The sequence below is a fragment of the Micromys minutus genome, assembly GCF_963924665.1.
Source record: "Micromys minutus genome assembly, chromosome: 1".
Classification (NCBI taxonomy): domain Eukaryota; kingdom Metazoa; phylum Chordata; class Mammalia; order Rodentia; family Muridae; genus Micromys; species Micromys minutus.
In genome coordinates, this window is record NC_137969.1 from 130,764,400 (window position 1) to 130,788,163 (window position 23,764).

The following is a 23,764-nucleotide window of genomic DNA, read 5'->3' on the forward strand; positions in this document are numbered from 1 at the left end:
TTATGGAGGTAAAAGGAGAACCCCATGTTAGGATGAGGAGTTTAATTTTAATTGGGCATGTTGATTAGGTTAGCCAAAGGGAGCTTTTGATTGATGGAGTTCAATTCTTTGATAGCTGGACCTTGGTAATCAGCCTCAGGGGGAGGAATTGGCCAAATAAGGGAATAGACTTTGGTGACTAGCTTTAAGAATGTAATCTAGCTTTCTGGACCTGCCAGAAAGTGCCATCCTGGGTGTTGACATTTGCTGCAAGGACCAAAATGTTCGGCACAAGGAGCCCAAGAGCCAGGACATCAACCTGCGGCTGCTAGTCAAACTGTACAGGTTTCTGGCCAGACGGACCAACTCTACCTTCAACCAGGTTGTGCTGAAATGGTTATTTATGAGCAGCACTAACTGGCCACCTCTGTCCCTGTCCCAAATGATCCAAAAGATGAAGCTTCCTGGCCGGGAGAAAAAAAAAAAAATCACTGTAGTTGTCAGGACAGTCACAGCTGGTGTGCGGATTCTGGAAGTGTCCAAGCTGAAGGTGTGTGTGCTTCAGGTGAGGACCCAGCCCAAAGTCGCATCCTCAAGGCTGGGGGTAAGAAACTTTGATCAGCTGGGCCTGAAGTCTCCCAAGGGGCCAGGCGCCATGCTCCTGTCTGGTCCTCAGAAGGACCAAGAGGTGTGCAAGGCACTCAGTCACACCAAACCCCATGTCCATTCCAAGGGCCGGAAGTTTGAGTGTACCAGAGGCCGAAGGGCCAGCTGAGGCTACAAAAACTAACCCTGGATCTTACTGTTAATAAAAAAAGCTTTGGATGTTAAAAAAAAAAAAAAGAATATAACCTAATGGTGCTTAGCAAGGCATAGGCAACAGGGGAGAAGGGCAGAGCCATACTGGCCACACTGGAGATGGGCAAAGTCCTTTACCTCATGCTTTGTGGGATCATCTATTCCAACATGGGTGCTTGTTCCAGCAAACGCAACCATTCTGTAGTGTCTAGAGCCTGTCACAAATTATTTTAGGTACAAAGATGAATCAGTGACTTCGTTGTTCATATAGCATATGTTAAATAAAACATATGGGAAAAAGTTGTCCTGGACTGAGTTCCTGCCCCAGATACCAGCAAACCATACTAAAATCCAAAATGGAGTTGCTTGTGCTAACTGCATCACCAAACTGAAGAAACTAAGTTGCTGGTGGGGTTGCCAAGCAACCAGGCAATGGAGAACTCACAAAGAAGGTCCCTGAAAGGCCATGTTTAGATAGCACAATAGTGATGTTCAATTTCCATTTATTTGGTTGTTTGTTTATTTGGGGAAGGACTTGAGGCCTGGTCTCTGGCCCAGGGTTCTACACTAACTTCATTACTTATTCCAAACTGGAGTGAAGATCAAGGCCTGGCTTCCTGGGTGCGGGTGTTCCAGCCACTGGGCCTAGTTACTTATCCTGTATGTGTTTCCCTGACCAGATTTTAAAGGGAAAGTGACCCTTTGTTCTGTCTCTGCTCTCAGCAGGTCATCCATAAAACCTTCTAGGGCCATTCTTGGTGCTATTTAACAGAACAAAGCTCTGCCAAACCCTTTGTCAAGATAAAACCAACCAAGATCTTTAGAGGAACAGGGAGGGCCATGGTAGCACACTTCTGTAATGCCAGTGCTCAGGAGGCTGAGGCAGGAGGATGGCTGCTAAACTGGAGGCCAGCCAGTGATAGATACAGCAATCTTATTTTGAAAGGCTATAGGCCTGTCCTCTGAGGCCTGATAAGAAGGTAATAGAAGGTATGTTTGACTTGTTTAGAGAAACCAAGGGTAAGGGTTTTGGCTTCCCTTCCAATATTCTAGGAAGTTTCTAGAAGCCTCTGTCACTTCCTCCCAGCCCTTGCACCATTTTCTCTATAGCCTAAATTATAGCTACTGGAGACTCTCAGGCTTCCCCCAGGGGGCTCCCCTTGCTCTCTTGGGCTCTGGCCACTCCACAACACTTCTACCTCACACCCTGCAGTGGTCCACTGCCTGCTCACCACTCAGCATCCACGTGACCCTCTGTTTGCCCTCTCCAATTTGGGGGCAAATATCACTCTTTGCCGAAAAATCCATCCTGGACAATAGCAAACTCCTACCTCCACACGCCACTGTTCTCTGAGGCTTCCTAGTTTTTACCACATGCTAGCACACTAACATCGGCAGCTCACTGACATACGGTCAGGGCTTTCTCCTCAAAGGTCACATCACAAGGGCTGCGGTCTCCAGCTGCTTTGCTTGCTGTTGGATCCCAAGAGTCAGACCAGGGGCCTAGCACATAGTAGGTGCTTGATAAATGCACTTTAGGGGAGGTTGGGTGAATTTGGCTCTTTCAGTAAGGGGACTGCCGTTAGTAGTCGTTGTTTCAGTATGAAGAAAAAGGAAATCCGTGTTCTATGCATTCGTCTGATCGGCTGGTCACCCGGGAACCTAGGGCAGTGAGTCACTTCATTCAACCACTTAGAAAACAGTCTTTGTAAGAGCCCAAGATTCAATGATGTTTAGTGTCCTGGTTTTCCTAGAGAGAATGTAGCGCAGACAGAAAACTCACCTAGTCACCCGGCCAAACTAGTCAGGTAGGGTAAAGCCTACTAGTGCTGCTTGTCTCATCTGCACGTGAGGGCTGGGCCCTAGATGAACACAGATCTGGGAAGCTGAATCATTCTGAGAATGTCACATCTGTGTGGGCTCCTCGCGGGGCAGGGAAACTTCCGGTCATCAGTACAGAATCCCAAGCCTTCCCTTATTTCCTTCATGTCTAAGTATGCACACCATACTATGCACAATAGCTGTCAGGCAGATACAGACCAAATACCCCTCAACAGATGGGCAACCTACAGTACATGCATATAATATATACTATATAGTACATAGTATATACATATAATGTAATTAATATATATAATATATGTGTGTATAATATATCATCTAATAATATAGAATCAATTATAAAATGAGAAGAAGCCAAGAGATGGTTGTGATGCATACCTGTATTTCTACCATTAGGGAAGAAGGAAGGAGGTTCAAGGCCAGCCTTGACTACATAGTAGTTAGAGGCCAGCCTGGGCTACATGAGGTACTGTCTCCAAAAGTGGTGGCAGGAGGCAGGATAAAACCCAGTTAGTTTCCTAAGTCTCCTGAGTCTTAATGGCCTCCTTCCAGAATGGACTATTTCAATTCGGAGGAAACGGCAGTACAGTACGACCTATTTGGTTGTGTTAGAGATCAAACCCGCAGTCTTCATCAGGCAAGTGCTCTGAAGTATTCGATTCATTTGTTTGTTGTTTGTTAGGGGTCTTTCAGGGGAAGGTGTTTGCTCCGAACCCCGCCTCCCCAGTGGTGGGGCCCATCAGCATGTTCTGTGTGCCCAGCTTTCTCTTGTTTCATTTTGTCTTATAAGATAGCTTCTTACAGTATAACCCAGGCTGGCCAGAAACTTACTATGTAGTTTAGGTTAGCCTCAAACTCTCAGCCTTAGCCTCCTAAGTACTGGGATTATAGGTGTGTTACTCTGCCTGGCTGGTTGTTTGCTTTAAGAATGGCTCGTTTTATAGCAGATGAAGTTCACTTTAGTTTCTTTTTTAAAGTCCATGCATGTATTTGTTCATGTGAATGTCACATGAGTGTGTAAGGCAGACAAGAACATTGTCTGCTGTGGGGCAGCTGAGCCTAAGATGCCAAAGGCCCAGCCAAAACCAATGCTCAGGTTGACTCCATGGCCTTGCTGCCCCTGAGCCACCAGCCACTGAGCCCTGGAGGTCAGGTCTGGAGTACTTCAGAGTGGCTTAGGGGATGGAGGGATGGTGGGACTGGAGCAGTGAGAAAGCCAAAGCGGAAGTGTTTGGGTCTTTCCAGGGTCCACCTCAGTGTGGACACAATTCAATCTTTAGCCTCTAGGTTGCCAGTCCTTCAGTCCTCCAGTGGGACCAGCCTCTCCATCTTCTCTCTAAGAAGAAACCACGACATAGATGAGGAATAAGGGTGAACAGTCGGAGGCACTGGCAGCTGGATCTCTGAGTTTGAGCCTGATCTATAGAGCAAGTGCACTACACAGAGCAACCCTGGAGAGAGGGGGGAGGAGAAGGGAGGGAAGGAGGGGGAGAGGCAGAAGGAGACAGAGACAGCGACAGAGACAGGCAGAGATGAAGACAGGGAGACAAAGACAGAAATGACAGAAATGGACAGACAGAAACGGAGGTAAGAGGGGAGAGGGGTGGGAAAGGGAATGGGAGAAAAAAGACAGAAAGGAGAGTTGGAAGACCTCAGGACACTAGTCCACGGTTTGGCCCGTATTCTGGGCATGGGGTGGGGTGTGCAGGGAGTCGGGGTTTCTCTGCGAAGTCTTGACTGTCCTGGAACTCACTCAGTAAACCAGGCTGGCCTCTAACTCAGAGAACCGCCTTCCTCTTCCTTCCCTGGGATCAGGAGGGTGCGCAGCCACCACCCTGCCTCATACTCTTCTAAGTCATCTTCCTTCCTTCATTGCTTTGGCTTCGAAGCCCTGAGTGACTCGGATGAAAACATGTTTTGAAGGAAGAGCCTATTCCGGGGCGTGTCGTTGTGGAATATCTCAAGGTGTCACCTGGTGCTGGTGGGCAGACAGTGACAGGGAAGGATGAGAGCGGGGGTGGCAAGGTGACACGGGAACAGGGCAAGCATTCCACACTTCAAACGCCTGGCAGCTCCCCGGGAGACAGGCTGCAGTGGGAGGGATAAGCCATCCATCCAGGTCTGCTTCTGCGCCTGCGCTTTCGCAGCTTCTCATCTTTCCTTCAAAGCTTAACACCTCTGCTGCCTTAGCAGGGGCCTGAGACCTGACTCCAGGGGACTGAGAAGTCAGCACACTGGACTCCAGGAAGCTGCCTAGAGGGTGCTACAATGTTGATTTAAAAAAAAAAAAAGCCCGGATTCACACAGCCCGGAGCAGCTGCACCCAGATGCTGCCTGGCTGCTGCCTAGGTAAACACACGTGAAAGCCTTTCAGAGCTGCCCTCACCTCTTGTCCACTGAGGACAGAGCCCATATTTCTAGCACAGGCATGTGGAGCAGTCGTTCCCACTCAGATACAGGCGGCTGGGGAAAGTAAAGATGTGCAGCTGAAGGAAGGTCTCAGGCTCAGGAAGCTCCCAGGATCATCAAAGATGAAAGCTTCAAAAGGGACCAGAAACAAATGTGTCACTCCCCCAGACTGGCAGGTTTATATGGGGATTCAAAGTCATCTCTGAAGGTTCCAAAGACTCTGACTTAGTGCGGTTTCCACCAGCTCCGAGCCTCTAAGGATCCACACCGCCCAAGGCACGGAGACAACTGACATCTGGGGGAAATTGTGTTCAGCTGTGAGATAGAATGCACAGTATCAACGTTTGCTTCAGAAGTGTTCAGAGCTTAGCCTTTGAAGGGTGTTTCTGTGACCTGATGTTTTAAGCGCAGTGTTAAATACGAGTAAAATCTTTATTGGAGACGAAGATAAAAAGAACCGGGGTCACGTGGAGCAGCCGCAGCCACGCACCGGAGAAAGACTGAGGGGTCTGGAACTTAGTAAAGGAGGGGAGGGGTCACTTGGTGCTGTGATGACTCCGCGGTTCTTGCTCCCGCCTTCCTGCAAGCTAAGTCCAAAGCAGTGAATTAAAATCCAGGCAGCAGAGGCACAAGATTCAAGTTCCCGTTCTGTCCTCTTGCTGAGAAACAGAGGACAAAGACAGAACCTCTCTGAGCCTTACTCATCCCTCAGTGAAAACAGATAATATGATTGCATTTGACTACTAGCCTCAAAGGTCGGGCATAGACCTTGGCCAAGAAAAGTGGCTTATGTAGTCCAGAGCTCTCCAAGGGCTGCTGTGTTGAATTATTATTGTTTAAAAATTAACCACCACTACCATCATCACCACCACCACCGTCAAAACCACCGTCATTCCAGGCAGCCTTGGTGCACATGCCTGTAAACTCAACGTCCCAAAAATCTCTGAGGTCCAGGATCAGGAGCTCAAGGCCTGGCTATATATCTAAAAGAAAAGAAAAGGGGTGATATAAATAATAAAGTGATATAAACAAATGTGATAAATAAAATGATAAAATAATAACAACGCCATAAATAAATAATGAAGCACTTCTCTATAGGAAGGCTGTTTTATGCCCCGAATCCCTAAACATCTGCCTAAACAGGTCTTCTCAGCTCTCACGTACACACTGACTGTCCCCTGCAGAAACAGCTGGCTGTTTCCACTTCTTTGGGCTGCAGGAGATAGGCCCTCGATCCTACCACTTGACAGGTCATGAGTTCGAGGCCAGCTTGGACTCCATCCTGAGTCCCTGTTGTACAGAGAAAAGCACCCATGGAATTGCCCTTCTGTTTTCTAGGACAGTTTACAGGTCATTGGTCTTCATGCAATGACATATTTAGTGTCAGATACTGACCGAGGGAAACCTGTTCATGTCTGCACAGCGGTGACAGAGTCTGAAACTTGCTGGCTCCGTCCTCCCGGTGAGTGGGAAGGTACCACACACCCTGATATGGCTGCTCTTCTCTAGGCCTGATTCTTCACAGGCTCCATGGTACTTTGCTTTACATAAGTAGACAGGCAGACAGACATGTGAGTGAGCACACACACACACACACACACACACACACACACACACCTCTACCCCAGCATCCCTGGAGGCATTTAACTGCTGAAAAAACAGGCTCGGGGTCCTTAAGCACCTGTGCACATCCAATCTAGGGCCACAGTCCTTATCCATCTGGCTTCGGGGTAGCCATTCCTTCCAGACCACAGGATGTCCAAATGGCCCCCGTTCCTCTTCCCTGTCATTTATGAGACCCGCAGCAATGCTTTTGGGAACCTAACCATTAGCCAGAAAGTTCTCAGTGGCTCTACATCTCAGCTACTGCACCTCCTTCCCCTCCCTGCACACTTGACACTTCCCACTCTGCCACAGGGATTGATCCCATCTGCTCTTCACGCGATCCACTGCGGTTTAAACGTGTTTCCTAAGAAACTGGAAGTGAGGAGACAGGGCTCAGCGGGCCTGTGCTGTGCGTAGAGTGGATGAGCCTGCCAGGGTCTACGAACTATGTGGCATATACGAATCTCATCGTGTGCTGAGAAGAAAGGGGGGAACGAGACCATCAAACAGTCAGACTTGAAGCCCATCTTAGTGCAGATCGCCTAGTGACCCTTCCTGAAATGCCACCCTTCTCAGACCACAGAGGTCACCTCTCCACAGGGACACATCCCAAGCAATGCCCTTTGACAGGGCATCTAGAGAGTGTCCTGAATGCTCACCCTCGGGACTCTCAGTCCAGGAACCCCAGGATCGGTAAGGAGGAAACTGCCAGGAGGTTCCCCTCAGGATCATGCTCTGGGAACCGTGTGAGGCTGCATTCCTGGAGGGAGGAGCCAGAGCAAGTCTCGTGTCTTCTCTTAAAGTACAGCTATGGGACATGGGTCAAAATCCTGAGCTCAGGAACTTAGACTGGACACCCAACCACATGGAGCCTTTCCTCACTGGTAAAGGTATCACTGTGACTCGGGACATGGCATTTCTGCAGAGGGCTGGACAAACTACTGTCTCCAAAACACTGTCAAGATAACGCCTGCCATTGGAATGAGTGGGGACTGTCATTCTTTTTAAAATTACTTAATAATTAGTTTTAATGCATGTGTTTATATATTTTATGTGTATGGCCATTATATCTGCATGGGCAGCTGCACACCAAAAGAGGGCATCAGATCCTGGGGTGGTTGTGAACCACCAGGTGGGTGCTGGGAACTGAACTCAGGACCTCTGGAAGAGCAGCCGGTGCTCCCAACCACTGACCCAGCTCTCCAGATTTGTTATTATTTTTAGTGTTATTACTTTTAGTGTGTGTGTGTGTCTGTCTGTCTGTGTATGTCTCTTTCTCTGTGTGTATGTCTGTCTGCCTGTCTGTCTGTGTATGTATATGTCTCTTTGTGTGTGTGTGTGTGTGTGTGTGTGTGTGTGTGTGTGTGTGTGTGTGTGTGTGTGGTGTGTGCAAGAACAGGTACACATTGCCACAGCATGCATGTAGAGAGCAGGATAACCTTCAGGAGTTATTTCTCTCTTTCTACCACACAGTTCCTTAGCCATCAGCCCAGATCCTCATTCGTGTTGAAGAGCGCCTCTCCCCGCACTGAGCCAGCTCAACTGAAACTGTTTTTTATGATTAAAGCAGTGCATGATTGACATACCATAGAAACCCAAGAGATATGAGTTTGGAGCTGGGAATGTAGCTCAGTTGGTAGAGTCAGAAAGAAAGAGAAAGAAGGGAGGAAATGGGGGAAGTGAGGTAGGACGGAGAATTAACATGGCTTGGCCCTAGGCTGGACCTGAAATTTTTTTGGTGATCTTGGAAGTTGAGATGCTGAAAGTTCTACATTGTTTGCTTGGGCTGGGGTGCAGCTCAGTGCTAAAGCACATGCGTGACAAATGCCGGACAGCTCCATCCTCAGCACCAAAACAAGAAAACAAAACTGGCAAAGGTTCTACTTCTCCCTCTCCCTCTCACTGTCCTTGTCCTCCCCGCTCTCTCTCCTGTGTCTGGGCATGGGATGGGAGCCATTCCAGTAGAGGCCAGAAAGGGAGGTTGAATCTCCTGGACCTGGAGTTACAGGCAGTTGTGAAACACCTGATGTGGGTTCTGGAAAGTAATTGGTGTCCTATGAGAAAGAGCAGAAAGCATTCTTAACCACTGAGCCATCTCTCCAGACCCGAGCAAAGGTTTTATGGAGCTACTAATGAAAAGAGACAAGAGGAAAAGTCAAATGTTCCTCTTTTCAAAACGAGTGATAAGTATTAAGCGCCTACTATTTGCAAAACATGTAAAAACCCCTGGTCTTGGTTCTCTGTGTCACTAGAGGTTTTGGAGGCACACATCCCCTTTGGAAATTTAAGCAATTGGGGTTGATGGGAGGAACCAAGAAGGGGATCACAATTTGGAACAATGTCCCTGGACTATCCTTACATTGTATTCATCTAGACTGTGACGTTGAGACAGCCTGGGCATGACGGTAAACACCATCTGGAGCCACACCCACTCCCGGGTCTGATTTCTAGCAGCAGCGAGCAAAGGCTTCTGATAAAAGGGAAGCTGCCGAGCTATTAAACCTGCCGAGCTCTCAGGAAGAGTTCGACGGGCAGAGGAGAAAGAACAGAGCCTTGTTTTTGCCTATGTGGGTGGTAGCAACATGAGACAGGAACCCATATCAATACAGACACAGTCTCCTCCTAGAGCTGACTCCGACTCCGACTCGGTCTCCAAAGGGTCTTGGTGACTTTGTCTCTGCAGTTTGACTCCTTCCTGCCTGTGAGCTTCTCTGTTCGGCCAAGCTTCCCACCCTACCCCTGACTGAGTGGAGAGAGAAGTTGTCACAGACTGAGGCAGAGACTCAACGCCTCCTCCACCAAGCCAGCCTTCCTTTCAGCTTCTGTCTCTTCTCCCTTTTGGATTTTTGATCATCTCGTCCCGGGTTTTGTTCCATCCAGTCTTCCGGAAGCTGGTGATGATCTGTGTCATCCTGGAGAGTCATCCATCTCTCCGGCCCTCTCCACATTCGGGGGGGGGGCTGCCTTAATGACCAATCACCCTTTTAGAATCACCTGCCCCCTGCTTCACAAGACACAAGCATATGCTCCATGCTCCCGGCAGCTGTGTCCCAATCTTAAACTGTCCCCTTGCCTGCAGACTTCCATCCCTTTGTATGTTTAAAGACCCCATCCCTTCTTATGGAGCTCCGGCTTTCAGTGAGTGTCTTCACACTCAGTCCTTCTGAGCGTCCCTCCTGCCACAGGGCCACTGTGGGCTGTTCTACTTCCCCTGAGCCTGTTCAGCCTTCCGCCTGGTGTTCCGAGAACCACCCAGGACACAGCTAGATGGCGCTCACGCCCACACATTTCTGAGGAATGAGGAGCCAAGGAAGTTTTCCCTGAGTCTCCCATCTTGAGTTTACAGCTTTGGGAGGGAGAGGAGGAGGGGGACCCAAGCACATGAAATAACCGCACAGAAACCGTAATGCGTGCATTTTCTAAACAAGCCGATGTCTGACGGGCGTGAGAGTCTGATGTAGTTTAGATCCCCAGAAGTATCAGTAAGACAGTATCTCCCACACACCTCGCCCCAGGAGACCATACAGAAAAGACCCTTAGAGACGTGGTACATTTGCCCAGGGAGGAAGGGGATCAGAGACAGAAATCGCCAGGTATCTTGTACCAAAACTACACTTAATAACAAGGGTCTGGTTGGAGGGTGGGGCCAAGAGAAGACACCAAACTAACAGTCACACTGGGAGTGTTGGGAAGGAACAGCGCCAACCTTCTATGCAAAGTCATACTGTGCTCAGTGGTGGAGCACTGACCCACTGTGTAAGATTCATGTTCAAACCCCCGCACCATGAAGTTACAGTAATAATAATAATAGTAATAATGATAGTGTATATTAATAATATGTTAATGATAATGTAATAATAGCTGAGCGTGGGTGAACACCTTCAATCCCAGCACTCCAGAGTCAAGAGTTCAAGGTCCGCTTGGGCTATGGAGGGAGACAGTATCTCAAAGCAACAATGGCAATAACTTTTTTGAGACTGAGTGTATAGAACTCAGCGCAGCCATGATCAAAGGTGGACCCGGCACACGCGGGTCTCGAATTTTATATAGCAAGAGGGGAGAGCTAGGAAAAAGCCATCAAAGTAGCAATGCAAGAGAAGGAAATCAAGCATGCCCCAAATTGTTTCATTTACTCCTCTGACAAAGAGCGATACCTAACTTATCCCCAAACTCCTGAGCTTCCAGCCTCTTCTGCTCAGCCCCATCAGCGGTCACTCTCACTCCAGGAGGGAGCAGAGCCACAGGCATCTGGCACACATGCATGCACCGCCTGCCTCTTTCCAACCCGCGGGTCCAAGAATCAAGCATGGGGGCAGGAAGGGTTCAAAAGACATTTGTAGACCAGGAAGTATAACCCAGAGAAAGGCCGGTCAGAGGGGTGCTTGAAGGTCCACACCCCATTCCCAGCCCTTTCCTGTTGTAGTGTTGAAGAAAGAGAAATCCTGCCAAAGGGAGCAGCCCCACCACTTCTGGAAGCCTTAAAGTTCATCTTGGCTGTGTTCTTTTGCTGGTGTCTGACAAGCTCTAATGTTCCTCCCCTAGAGTGAGAGGACCCTAAGATTAGGTCACTGTCATCATCAGCCTTGACCCATCATGGGTACCCATGTGGAGAGTCACTTAGCTCTCCAGAATTTATCAAGAGTTTTATCTAGATCTTAGAGCTAGGATAATGAGGATGCTTGGGGTTCCCTAATGTCCAGACCTCTGGTGTGTCTGTTTTCCTTTCAATTCCCTGTAATTTTGTACCCACGTTATGTGTTAACCCATTGCTTACACAAACTTCACACCAACCCCCCATCTCAGCCACACTGGTTCTAGGTTACACCTGTCCACATTTGTCTCTAGGCCAGCCTCCTGCTGAAGGAACATCTGCGTGTTCCTGAGCAGGACCTTGAGGGTACGCAGGTGGCGAGAGGTGCTTGTGGTGTCACAAAGACTGGTCAGAGTGAGTCCCTGTCGGGCTATGGGTTAAAGGTCTAGCCGCCAGCAGTTTCCTGGATCATAACTGTTGCAGCCACAGCACTGATTATCTAGCTCCTACTTTCTTTTTGGGATGATCCCATGATCCCATGTGATTACTGCTCAGAGCTGGGACTGTAACTTGGTGTTAGGGCATTTGTAATGTGTGAGACCCTGGGCCATGCCAAATCACGCTACTGCCTCTGAAGGCTGCCTCCTCAGTCCCACCTTGGTCTCTCTCCACTCAACCCTCTTCTCTGTAAGACAAGTGGACATGACCCCCACACTTCCTTGAGGATTCATGCTCTCACATGCTTCAAGGCCAGCACCATTTATTCTCTTGGGATAAGTGGAGAGGTCCCCGAGGGGACTCAGAGTGACGCATCACAATAAGAAGCTCAAATCAAATGGAAAACGTGTTACTAACCAGATGTTCTAAAAGTGCTCCTGTTCTGTTAAAATGGCTTCAGTTTTTCCAGTGTGAGAGGACAGACAGACAGATACAGACAGACGTATACCCGGGGTGGGGAGGGGTGGAGGTATTGCATAAGCTTTTCTTGGCTTCAAGGTGGCTTAACTCAAACGTGTCAAGGAAAGCTCAACATTAGAAACTAGTGAGCCACTGAGAACACGGGCTGTTCTTGCAGAGCCCAAGTCGAGCCAGATCATTCAGTGTTGAGATGCAGTGTGTGTTAGCTTCACACGTGCCAGATGAGGGTGCTGTCAGTGAGCTGCACCCCAGCCTTAACTGGATCACTTTTATGAGCTTGCTCTACTGGTCATGTCCAGAAGTGTAGCCCTTTGATTTGAGAAAAGGAGAGATTCTTTCAAACTATGTGTGTTGGCAGATAAGATAGAGCCCCCGAACTCGAGGTGGGGGGACATTTCTAGTTACCCATTAAAAACTCTAAACCAAACACATTTCCCAATGATCCTATGTTAATTCTATGCCCCCCCATATTGACAAGAAACCGAATTCTCAGTCAGCTGCAAGCTCAGCCAGTCTGTTGTCTGATCTCACCTATTTACCTCCCTCAGAGCACAAGTCCACAGAGGCATCTCTGAGCCTCCAATATGTTCTTTAAAGCTGGAGTAAAAGTAGAAATGGTTCTTGGTTCACCAGGGTCTTGAATGTTGGGATTGTTTTCCTTGAGGCAGGGTCTCACGTGGTGGTCTACAAAGCCTGAAACTCACTCTGTACCTCTGGCTGCCTCAAACTGAGGGTGCTTCCTCATGCTGAGTGCTGGGATCAGTCATAAGCCACTTTGCTCAACTCTCTCTCCTCCTCCCCTTCCTCCTCTTCCTTTTCCCTTCTTCTTCCTCCTTCTCTTCCTTCTCCTCTTCCCCTTTCTCCTCCTCTTCCTCCTTCTCTTCCTCCTCCTTCTCCCCATTCTCTTCCTCCTCCTTCCCCTCCTTCTTCCTCCCCCTCCTCCTCCTTCCTCCCCCTCCTTTCTCTTCCCCCTTCTCCTCCTCCCCTTCTTCTCCTCCTCCTCCCCCTCCCTTCTCTTCCCCATTCTCCTCCTCTTCTTCCTTCTCCTTCTCTCTTTCCTCCTGCTTCTCTTTCCCCTCTTTTCTCTTCCTCCTCCTTCCCCTTCCATTTCCTCCTCCTCTTCCTCCTTCTCTCCCTCCTCTTTCTCCTCTCTCTTCTCCTCTTCTCTCTTCTCCTCCTCCTCTCCCTCCTCTTCTTCTCTTCCTGCCCCTCTTCCTCCTTCTCCTCCCCCTTCCACTTTCTCCTTCTTCCACTTCCTTCTCCTCCCCTTTTACTTCCTCCTCCTCTGACTCCTCGTCTTTCTTCAACTCTTCCTCCCCTTTCACTTCCTCCTCCTCTCCTTTCTTTTCCACTCTCCTCTTCTTTCTCCTGTTCTCCCTCCTCCTCTTTCATTTCTCCTCCTTTTCCGACTCCTCCTTCTTTGTGTGTGTGTTTGCTCTGTACTGTACGCATAAGTGTGCATATGTGTGTAGAGGCCTGCCGTGGGCCTTGGGACTCTTCCTTACTTGTTCTTCACCTTGCTCAAAGTTAAAAAGACCTGGAAAGCGTGAGAAATCATTATTGCTACAAAACCTGAGTACTGTGAAGATCATTAGAAACAGCATTCATCTAAGCCGTCTAAAGCAAAGGCACTTCACCCTGTTTCGTGAGTCAGGGTGGCAGGCAGGGAGGTCAGTTCCGTCAGTAAAATAAGATCCAACATGGCGCTGTCTCCATCACACCCGCCTTCCTTTCTTCTCCCCTGCTTGTCTGCTTCTGCCGGTCTCATTCTTCCTCACTTCCTCAGGAGCTGTGAGGGATGAAGAATTGAAAAGCATGAATAGACTTTGGAAGGGATGCGTTAAGGATGATTGACAGAGAAGATGGATCTGGGGCAGCTCTGAGAGGTGTTGATGGGAGGACCCTCCAAGAGCCATTTGTAAACCTGCTTTTCCAGTGCTTGCCTAGTGCCTTGCCACATCACTGCTGTAAAAAGGAATTATTTTTAATATAAATGTAAATAGGGAATTAATCAGGCAGCCCTTAGGTCCTCTCTTGCCCCTTGAGTCATTTCCCCAGCCCCTCATCACAATTCTTAAGCCCCTTTGCTACTCTTGGAAGCAACCGAAGCATAAAAGACATGATTACCACTGTTTTTAGCACACATATAAAATTGCACGGAACTGCAGGGGGAAAAAAGCAATTCCCTGCTGGTGCGCCTCAACCCCTACTGGATGACTCAGGAGGAAACAGAGGCGGTGTCCTAGACGCATGCGCAGGAACGAGGGCCATTCAAGCTCGCCTAGGCCATCTCCGGAACCTAGCAAACGCTGAGGTAGTTAGTGTGCTCTTCCTGCATTCCTGAACACACCGTCCAGAAATCCCTGCTTTCTAGCTACCAGTGTCTAATAAAAAAACCGAGTCTGACACTAATGAATCTATTTGTCAAGCACTATAACTTACATTTTCTACCTGGTAGATGTCATGCTGATTCCCCCCCCCCCCTACATTGGGTTAGAGTGACGGACAAGAGTTTCTAGGTCTTCGTATATGACTTAAAAGGCCAAATTCCCTGGAAGCATAGTAGAGCGCTAAAGAACCGCTCGGCGGACTTGGGTGGTGTCCAAGGTCTTAGCACGGAACTCTCTGCCTCTTTCTTGGGATGCATCGTCGTAGAGGAACTTTGGAACGTGTTAATAATTCTGCAGAGAAACCGTCCAGGATTACCTACTCATGACTAATGAAGCTGTCAACCTCCGCTCCTTCCCACTGTTTAATAAAGGCGCCCAAAGACTAGCCTATGAAGATGGATAGCACTGGAAACGCCATCCCCAAAACTGGCACAGCGCCAGCCTAAGCGGGGACCAGCTTGCTTCGCACACCTCTCTAGTTGTCGTCACACTTCACAGCAACGTGTTATTAAATGAAAATGAATTTGCCATTAAGGAACAGATACCACTTAATAACCATTCAGTAACGACCCATGATTTTTTTGTTTTGTTTTGTTTTGTTTTGTTTTGTTTTTTGCCTTTCTAACTTACAGCAGCCACGTGAGTACACGTCATTCTGGGTTCGGAGAGTTGGATTTTCTAGAACAATCTGAAGTGGAATTTACTCACTAACACTTGGTGTGCTCTAAAGCTCGATTTGCAGAATCACGGCTTTGAGTTTATCAGTTAAAATTCAGGAGACTTAGGGTCTGGGGATATGGTGCGCTAGGTAAGCTACCTACGCATGCAGGAGGGGCTGAGCCTGATTCCAGTGCCACAGAGCCATGTGACGGTGAACACGGATAATCCCAGCACTTGGGAGGAAGTAGCAAAAGGATCCGAAGTTCAAAGTCACATTTTATGCACGATGAGTTTGATGTCAGCCTGGGATAAATAAGACCCAGTCTCAAAAATTAAAATTCTGTAAAACTGACATGGCCTCTTTCCTTTACTAAGCTAAAGAATTGCAAGAAATGGGAAACAGAGGGAGACTTAGGGTTACTACTTATTTGTTCTTAAAGGTTTGTTTTACTTTTACTTATATGTGTGTGCCTATGTGTATAGGTGCCCTTGGAGGCCAGAAGATGGCATTGAACCTCCAATTAGAGGTGGTTACGAGCTGTCTAGTATAGGTGCTGGGAGCTGAACTCCAGCCCTCCGTAAGAGCCGAAAGTGCTATTAGCTGCTGAGTCCTCCCGCCAGCCCCGGTTGGTTTATTTTTGTGTTAGTTTTTGAAAATGTATTCCTTTTTTTATGTGCATGGGTGTTTTGCATGCATGTCTGTCTGCACACCATGTGTGTGCCTGGCACTCTCAGAGGCCAGAAATGTGGGGTTTCCTGAGACTGGAGGGAGTTACAGATAGTTGTGAGCTGCCATGTGGCGGCTAGAAGATTGAATTTGGGTCCTTTAGTCAGACTCTCCCTCTGAGAGTCTAGCTGGTCTCAAACCACCTACCTGAGATTACAGGTGTGTGATACTCAACCGAGCCCACTCTAGGGATTACTAATAATCCAAAATACCCTGCAGTCCATCGCCTCGTCTCTCTTGGCATTCTTATTGGAATAAAATAAAAGAAGTATAAAATAAATCCAGAAAGATGACACAAGAACTATGTAACACTACCCCACACTTGTCACTGTTACCCAGTGTAGACATTGTAACTTGGTTGCCTCAGATTCCAAGTAATGTAACAGACTGATGTCAAGTCCCTTAGGGTCCCCAGCTCCAGCACCAAGATGAATTTAACATGGAGAGTTCTCGGATCCATTTTAAAACTGGGCTTCGTCTGTGGCTGTCTATAAATAATGTCTGGGTTTTCAGTCTTTTCACGCCACTTATTATTCTCACAGATGAATTCTGAATCATCTTGTCCAGCTCCCTGGAGTCCCCTCGCAGATTTTTATTGGAGACGGATTAAAGAACTGTATTACTTTGGGGAGAACTGACATCTTTATACTATTCATTGTTCCCTCCAGGGACGGAATATGCTTTTCATTTTTTCAGGCTTTCATTATATTGTGTCCCTTTATAAAATACTGTTATTTCCTTCTTGTAGGTCCAGCACGAGCTTTGCTAAATTATTTCTAGATAATTTATGACTTGTGTTGATGTTGAGAAGAGGATTTTTCCCTTTGTGTGGTATCATAGTTTCTTTTGTTGTTGTTACTTTTTGTTTGCTTTTTAAGACAGTCTCATGTAGCATAGGCTAGCCTCAAAGCCACTATGTAGCAGAAGATAACCCTGAACTCCTGTTCCTCCCACCACTTCCCAGTGCTAGGATCACAGGTGTGTTCCACTGTCCCCAGCTCTTTATTATAACCTGGGAGTCATTATTATTGATATAACAAAAAGACAGCAAAACGTAAAATATGTATTCTGCACCTGATCATATTACTAGATTTGTTTTATGTCTAAAACTACCATTTTTCAGCTGTTTCCTTTCTGCTTTCTTGCTAGACAGTTATGCATTATGTATAACATTAGATTTGCAAATAATAACGTCGTCTGCTTCCTACTGACTCCATATTCTCTACTCCTATCAGGCCTCAGTTTTCTCATCTATAAAATGGGAAAGTAGATTTTATTGACTTCATAGTGTTGTTATAAGTAATGATTAGGCTGTATTGCAAGCAAAGTGCTGTTTTTAGTACATCATAAATATTCAATAAACAGTAACCGATGTTTTCAAAAATTTAGCCATGGGTGAAAAACACCCAGAGGCCTGGCTGCCACCAAACAGCGTGGGGGGCAGGCAGGTGGCTTACAGCCACTTGTAGTTCCAAGAGATCCAGAGCCTTAGTCTGAGTACTGCATGCACATGGTTCACAGGCATGTAGGCAAAACATTCTCCCACAGCGAACAATAAAGTCAAGCATTAAGAGCAACATCTTTTGATATTTTCCAGTGAGTCAAGGCACATGCCACGCCAGGCAGATAGATGACATGAGCTCAGTTCCTGGGACCGACGAAGGAGAGCATTGTCTGCATTCACAAGTCACTGCATCTGTACCCCACCCATATGCATAATACACACACACAAATAATAAAGAAGATGAAGCAATAAATCCAAAAAAAGCAAAACACACACTCACACACAGACTCTACCTATGAACTACAGACTGGTCTCACAGTCTTGAGGGTTTTGTTTTTTTTTTTTTGTTATTGTTGTTGTTTTTGTTTTTGTTTTGTTTTGTTTTGTTTTTCAGTTCATGTTTTCATGAATTTGATGTGCGTTTCCTGTAGGGTTTTTGCCACTGCCTTTTTGAAACGAGGTCTCGCTACATCGCCTTGGATGGCCTGGAACTTGCAAGTAGAACAGGCCGACCTTGAACTCTGAATCTTCCTGGGGTTAAAGGTGTGCGCCACCAGCCAAGGCTTCAACCTATGCTTTCAAGTCTTCAGCCCTGTCTCCGTAGGAGATGCAGCTGACTCTGTAAAATCAAACAGGTGAAAAGGGCTGGGCGTGGTGGTACTCACCTCTAATCTCAGCTCTTAGGAGGCAGAGATGGTGGTTCTCTGAGTCTAAGGCCAGCCTGGGTGAGGACAAAAGAAAAACGGTAGCATGATTTAGTCTTAACAAATCAGATTGCTTGTTAGGAATATTTTTTTTTTAAGTCTGCATGTGTGTGTTCATGTATATGTGTTCGGGTGTCACAGAAGTGCCCTGTGTGAGCCCAGCCATGATTTGGAGTTTTTCTGTGTTTCTGAGACAAGCTTTTGTTACCGAACCTGGCCTTGACTTTCTATGGAACCCAGGTTAACTTTGACCTTGCATGGAGCTCAGGTTAACCTTGACCTTGCATGGAGCCCAGGTTAGCCTTGACCTTGCATGGAGCCCAGGTTAGCCTTGACCTTGCATGGAGCCCAGGTTAGCCTTGACCTTGCATGGAGCCCAGAAAGCCCAGAACATGCAATTCTCCAACCTTAACCTGCCCAGGGCTGAGAGAAAAGGCACTCTCTCACTTTTCTACTGTGTTTGTGTCTTGAACACATCTGCTGTGTTGTTCGCCTGGGAATGGGGAATCGGTCCACCTTAGTCTTCTGAGTAGCTGGGACTGAGGAGTAACACTGTACTCAGCTGTGAACCGTGACTGAGAAATGAGACCCAGGCAAGATATGGGCAACTTTCAGGGAGAGGGCAGCCTCTGAGGAGAAGGTTGAGTGTAGGGAGGGGCAGCTTGCAGGAAGACCTGGGTTCTTGCCCACCCCCTCCCCCATCATTTAATAGCTTCGTGGCATTTACAAGTTCCTTTACTTTATGGGCTCCATTTTCTATTGTTTTTGGAGTGTGTGTATGTGTGTGTGGGGTGTGTGTGTGTGTGTGTGTGTGTGTGTGTTAGAGGACAAATTGCAGTAATCAGTTTTCTCTGTCTACCACGTGGGTCCTGGGGATCAAACTCAGGTCCTTGGACAGTAAGCGCCTTTACTCACTGAGTTACCATAGCAACCCCCGAATTCTCAGCCTTTATCAAGAAGCAATACATCGCCTCTTCTAGCTCTGACACTATGATTACCATTGAGCCACAAGAAAATTAAATTATCACCATTCATTCATTCATAGCCAGTTACAAGCCCACGGTAGTAGTACCAAGTAGTACCAACTCTTGGCTCCCCCTTGGTTTAGTCCTCTTGTTGGGGAGTTCTTTGATGGGCATGGAATCCAGACCCTCTGTAGCTAAGACTTAAACTTGTGTAGCCTCATGCAAACAATGAGTCTGGGGATGTTGTTGGGGTGGGTCCTCACGTTAGGGGTAGGTAACAGCAGCCCTATTCAACACTACTAGGAAGTTGCTGAGCTAGCAAACTGAAGGTGACAAAGCCTGCAGCTGCCACAGATCACACCAAGCACGAGGTCAGAACACTGGAAAATCAGGGTGGGCCCATGGAGAATTCCGAGAGCAGAGGTCAGCCACAAGCTGAACGCAGAGTCAGACTGGAGGCCCAGAGGCTAAGGGACCTACTGTTCCTAAAGCCTGAATGGGAAGGTGGATGCCAGACAGTCTCCCCAGTGAAGAGAAAGGGAGACGGGGTCCAGTCAGTTAAACCGAGCTCCTCACCCACTGGACCTAACTCCAGCACGGGGCTGGAGGCCTCGCCCTGTGTGAGAGGAAACTCGGGAATAGTTTTTGCCTCAAACTGACCTCAGTTCAAGCCTCGGGGGTCATCACACAAAATAAACCTAGTCTCAGAACAGATGTCTCCCACGGCTGGGATAAGCAGAAAGGCGTCTCCAGGAGTGAACAGAAGAGCAGTGTTCACAAGAGCAGCTCTGGCTTCGTGGGATGGTGAGCAGGGATGCAGGGGTGAGCAGGGGTGCAGGGGTGAGGAACTCGGACGCAGATGACCCCATGGCTCGCTCTCTCCAGACTGGCAGCCTTCCAAGAAGGACATCCAGGCTGGTCAGTCAGCTTAAGACACTACCCTCCTTCTGCTCTCAGACTACACTCTTTCTAGCAGAAAAGCTGACAAGATCCACAGTGAGGCACAACAACCGCAATAACATACTTTGTTTCCTTTCATGGCAATAACATACTTTGTTTCCTTTCACGTGGAATGCTATAGGCAGAACAATGAGTTTCCATCTTCAAGGACACTGTAGAAGATGGGGCCAGTGGGGTGTTACACCTGGAAGATGCGAGATTGGTTCTCAGCATTTCCAGATTCCTTATTTTCAAACACACCTGTATTAGATTTTTTAAAAAATAAGATGTATTTATTCATGTATTTTGTTTATGTGAGTACCCTGTCTGTATGTATACCCGCCTGCCAGAAGAGTGAATCTGATCTCATTACAGATGGTTGTGAGGCACCATGTGGTTGCTGGGATTTGAACTCAGCACCTGTGGAAGAACAGTCAGTGCTCTAACCACTGAGCAACCTCTCCAGCCCCTGTATAAGTTTTGTTGTTGTTTTGTTTTGTTGCAGCTGCTGAGAAAAGCAATTCAAAGAAGGAGAGATTCATTTTGGCTCACAGTTTGAGGGTAGGTACGTCACGACAGAGGGTGCGTTCAACAGTTGGTCGCATTGCATTGGCCAACAGGGAGCTGTGGGAGGTTGGTTCTAGTGCTTTAATTCCATTGGGAATCTGTGTATCCAAACACTGAAGGTCCTTGTGCCCAGTTGGTCTTTGATCGATCATTCAAGATGCCAGCAGCCAATGGCTGGGCAAAGTAAGACGGCATGGGACCTTTAGAGTGGCGCAGGCTGGGAACTGGGGGGGGGGGGGAGATCACCATGAAGTGGTGGGAGACGGATGTAGGAGCTGCAGGAGATAAAGCCAACCAGCCATGTGAGATTTCGGGTAGGTAGCCACAGGCCACACTTCCCCGACTGGGCCTGGGGTAGCAGGGGAAGGTTTAAGTGTTCGGGGCCTCTGAGCTAGCCAAGGCATTTCAAAAATAAGTGTGTGTGTGTGTGTGTGTGTGTGTGTGTGTGTGTGTGTGTGTTTCATTCGAGAATCCAAAGAGTTCCTGGGCAGGTGGCTAGAAGCCAACCTGCTGGGAGCACAAAGTGGTGTAGTTACTCCAGTTTAGTCAGTCCATGGGATAGAGTGACTATATTCAGAGTGGGCCCTTCCTCCTCAAGCCCCCCTCAGGAGATAACTGGACACACCCAGCGGTATGTCTCTAAGGTAATTCCAAAGCTGCTCAGTTGACAAGAGAGATTGGCCACCGAAATATGAAATGGCTAAGATCAAAAATTCAGATGACAGCAGATGCTGGAGTGGATGTAGAGAAAGAGGAACACTCCTCCACTGTTGGTGGGATTGTAAACTGGTACAACCACTCTGGAAATCAGTCTGGTGGTTCCTCAGAAAATTGGGCATAGTACTACCTGAGGACCCAGCTATTCCACTTCTGGGCATATACCCCAGAGAAGCTCCAACATACAACAAAGTCACATGCACCACAAAGTTCATAGCAGCTCTATTTATAATAGCCAGAAGCTGGAAAGAACCCAGTTGTCCTTCAGTAGATGAATGGATACAAAAATTGTGGTATACTTACACAAGGGAGTACTACTCAGCTGTCAGAAACAATGACTTTATGAAATTCATAGGAAAATGGATGCATTTGGAGAATATTATCCTGAGTGAGATAACCCAGTCACAAAAGAACAGACATAATATGCAATCACTGATAATGGGATACTAACTCCAGAAAGCTTTGAACACCCCAGAAACAACTTGCAGACTATATGAAGTTCAAGAAAAACAAAGGCCAAAAAAAAAAAAAAAAAAAAAAAAAAAAGAAGAAGAAGATGAAGAAGAAGAAGAAGAAAGAAAAAGAAAAATCATTATGCTTAATTTTTACACACCAAGAAAACTTTGACTATTTCCAGGTTACATCTTGTTTTACATGTACTTTATGCCCATTGTAACCAGTAAGATTTTAATGCTTACTATCAAACCTTTAAAAAAAAAAAATCAAGTACTGACAAGAATGTATTCACATACTTTTATGCAAAAAAAATGCTTTTAAAATCTGTACATTTATCTCTGTTTTTTTAAAATAAAGTTGTTCAATTAAAAATAAATAAATAAACGATAAATACATACATACATACATACATACATACATACATACATACATACATACATACATACATACATAAATGAAAGGTAATTCCAAGCCCAGTGCCTGACAGGGACTTCATGGTCATTCAAAGACCGACACAGAGATAAAAATTTTACGATTATCATCATTCAGCCAATAGCACCCTCTTAGCAGAGAGTGGACATGTGGTACTCTTTCATCTCCATCTTCCCTCCCAGTCTCTGAACGAGCATCCTTTCTGCTGTCCAGACAGGATCTTTACATTCCTGTGTTCTCACTGTGTAAACGGCTCCCCAACCAGGCCCAGAGTCACAACCAGCAACCAACCGGGAGGGAGGCAGACGCAGATTACACGTTTGAAGCTAGGCTGGGGTACGAGGTGTTACCTTGTCTCAAAATAGTAGCGATAATTCTTAATAAAATCAGCAAACTTTTTTAAAAGTTACTAATTAATAAAATAAAGCTGTAGCAAGGGTCGCAGCCCAGCCCCATATGTCAGTGAGCCACAATGGGTTTAAAATAGGTGTCTTTAAATAAAAACACATCTAAAGAAAGGTTATGTTCTGACTGGTGGGTAAAAACTGGACCCAGAGGCTGGAGGAAGAAAACCCCCATGATTTCCTAGGGAGCGAAGGTTGCTTACCTCCTGGGTGACAACCTGAATGCTAATGAGAGCGGACTGTCCTGAGCCTGGATCCGGATCCAGACACTGACTCGTTCTAACACCATTTCTAGGAAACGTTTCAGGGGCTATGGGGTGACTGTTGCAAAGAAAAATAAGCAAGATCTGGAAACATTTTCAGGATCTTTATTTCTTTTTTCATAGGCTTAGTCATCCCAGTTCTTGACGAGTCCCGAATGCGGCGGCCCACTTAGGACCGGATGTTCTGTTACCGGAACAGATGAAAGGCAGCTGGGGCAGCACTGCCTCGCCCCGGTCCACACTGCACAGCCCGCTGTGGTTCGCTTCTGCACATGCATACGCAGAACGCCAGGCGGAGGGCAGAGGTGAGCAGGCAGAGGGTCACCGAGGGGTCATCAGGTCAGCCTCACTCAAACATGTAGGGAGTCCTAACAGAGCAGAACTTTCCCTTGGCATTCAGTGTGGACGGTTTCTGTCCCTGTTGCGACATCAGCCTGACTGGGCTTGAAACCCAACAACGCTGTGACAAGGTTGGAGTCAAGCAACAGCGAGGGAAGGAGAGGGATACTGGGCGAAGGCTCCTGCTGACTCTGAGCAGTTGCAGCCTGTGTGAGGACGCATGGGCCTCTTCTCAAAGTCTCCTGTTGTGAAGATCTGAGGTCAAAGGTCAGGTGTTCACTGGGTCCTACTCAGGCTTCAGTTACCGGCTACTCTTCCCCCATAGCTATAGGCTTTTGACGTCTAGGCTTTCCAAGCCCCCTTTACCTGTGTTGTCCTTTTTCAGCTCAGTTGAGGTAAATTTCTTTTCTTTGTGTTTAAATTCGTGGGATAAATAGCTGCTTTCTTCCCCACTCTCTGGACTCTGAAATGTCACATGTTCTGAGAGAAAAGAGTTTCAAGCCCAGCTTGCTGCCTGCCTCCATCTGGGTCTCCCAAGCATCCCTCAAATGCAGCTAGAGCGTTTGTGTGGGCCAGTCCCCCCCGGGGGAGGGGCTCACAACTGGGGACCAGACT

At 47.3% G+C, this 23,764-nt stretch overlaps 1 protein-coding gene across 1 annotated transcript; it reads left to right on the forward strand.

Annotated features, from left to right (window-relative positions):
* Nucleotides 1–382: 382 nt before the first annotated feature.
* Nucleotides 383–754, forward strand: LOC308436612 (large ribosomal subunit protein eL18-like; the record flags this gene model as incomplete). Its single annotated transcript, XM_080937597.1, has 1 exon — nt 383–754. The coding sequence occupies one exon, from the start codon at nt 383–385 to the stop codon at nt 752–754; it is 372 nt and encodes a 123-aa protein (XP_080793723.1).
* Between the last annotated feature and the right edge of the window lie 23,010 nt (nt 755–23,764).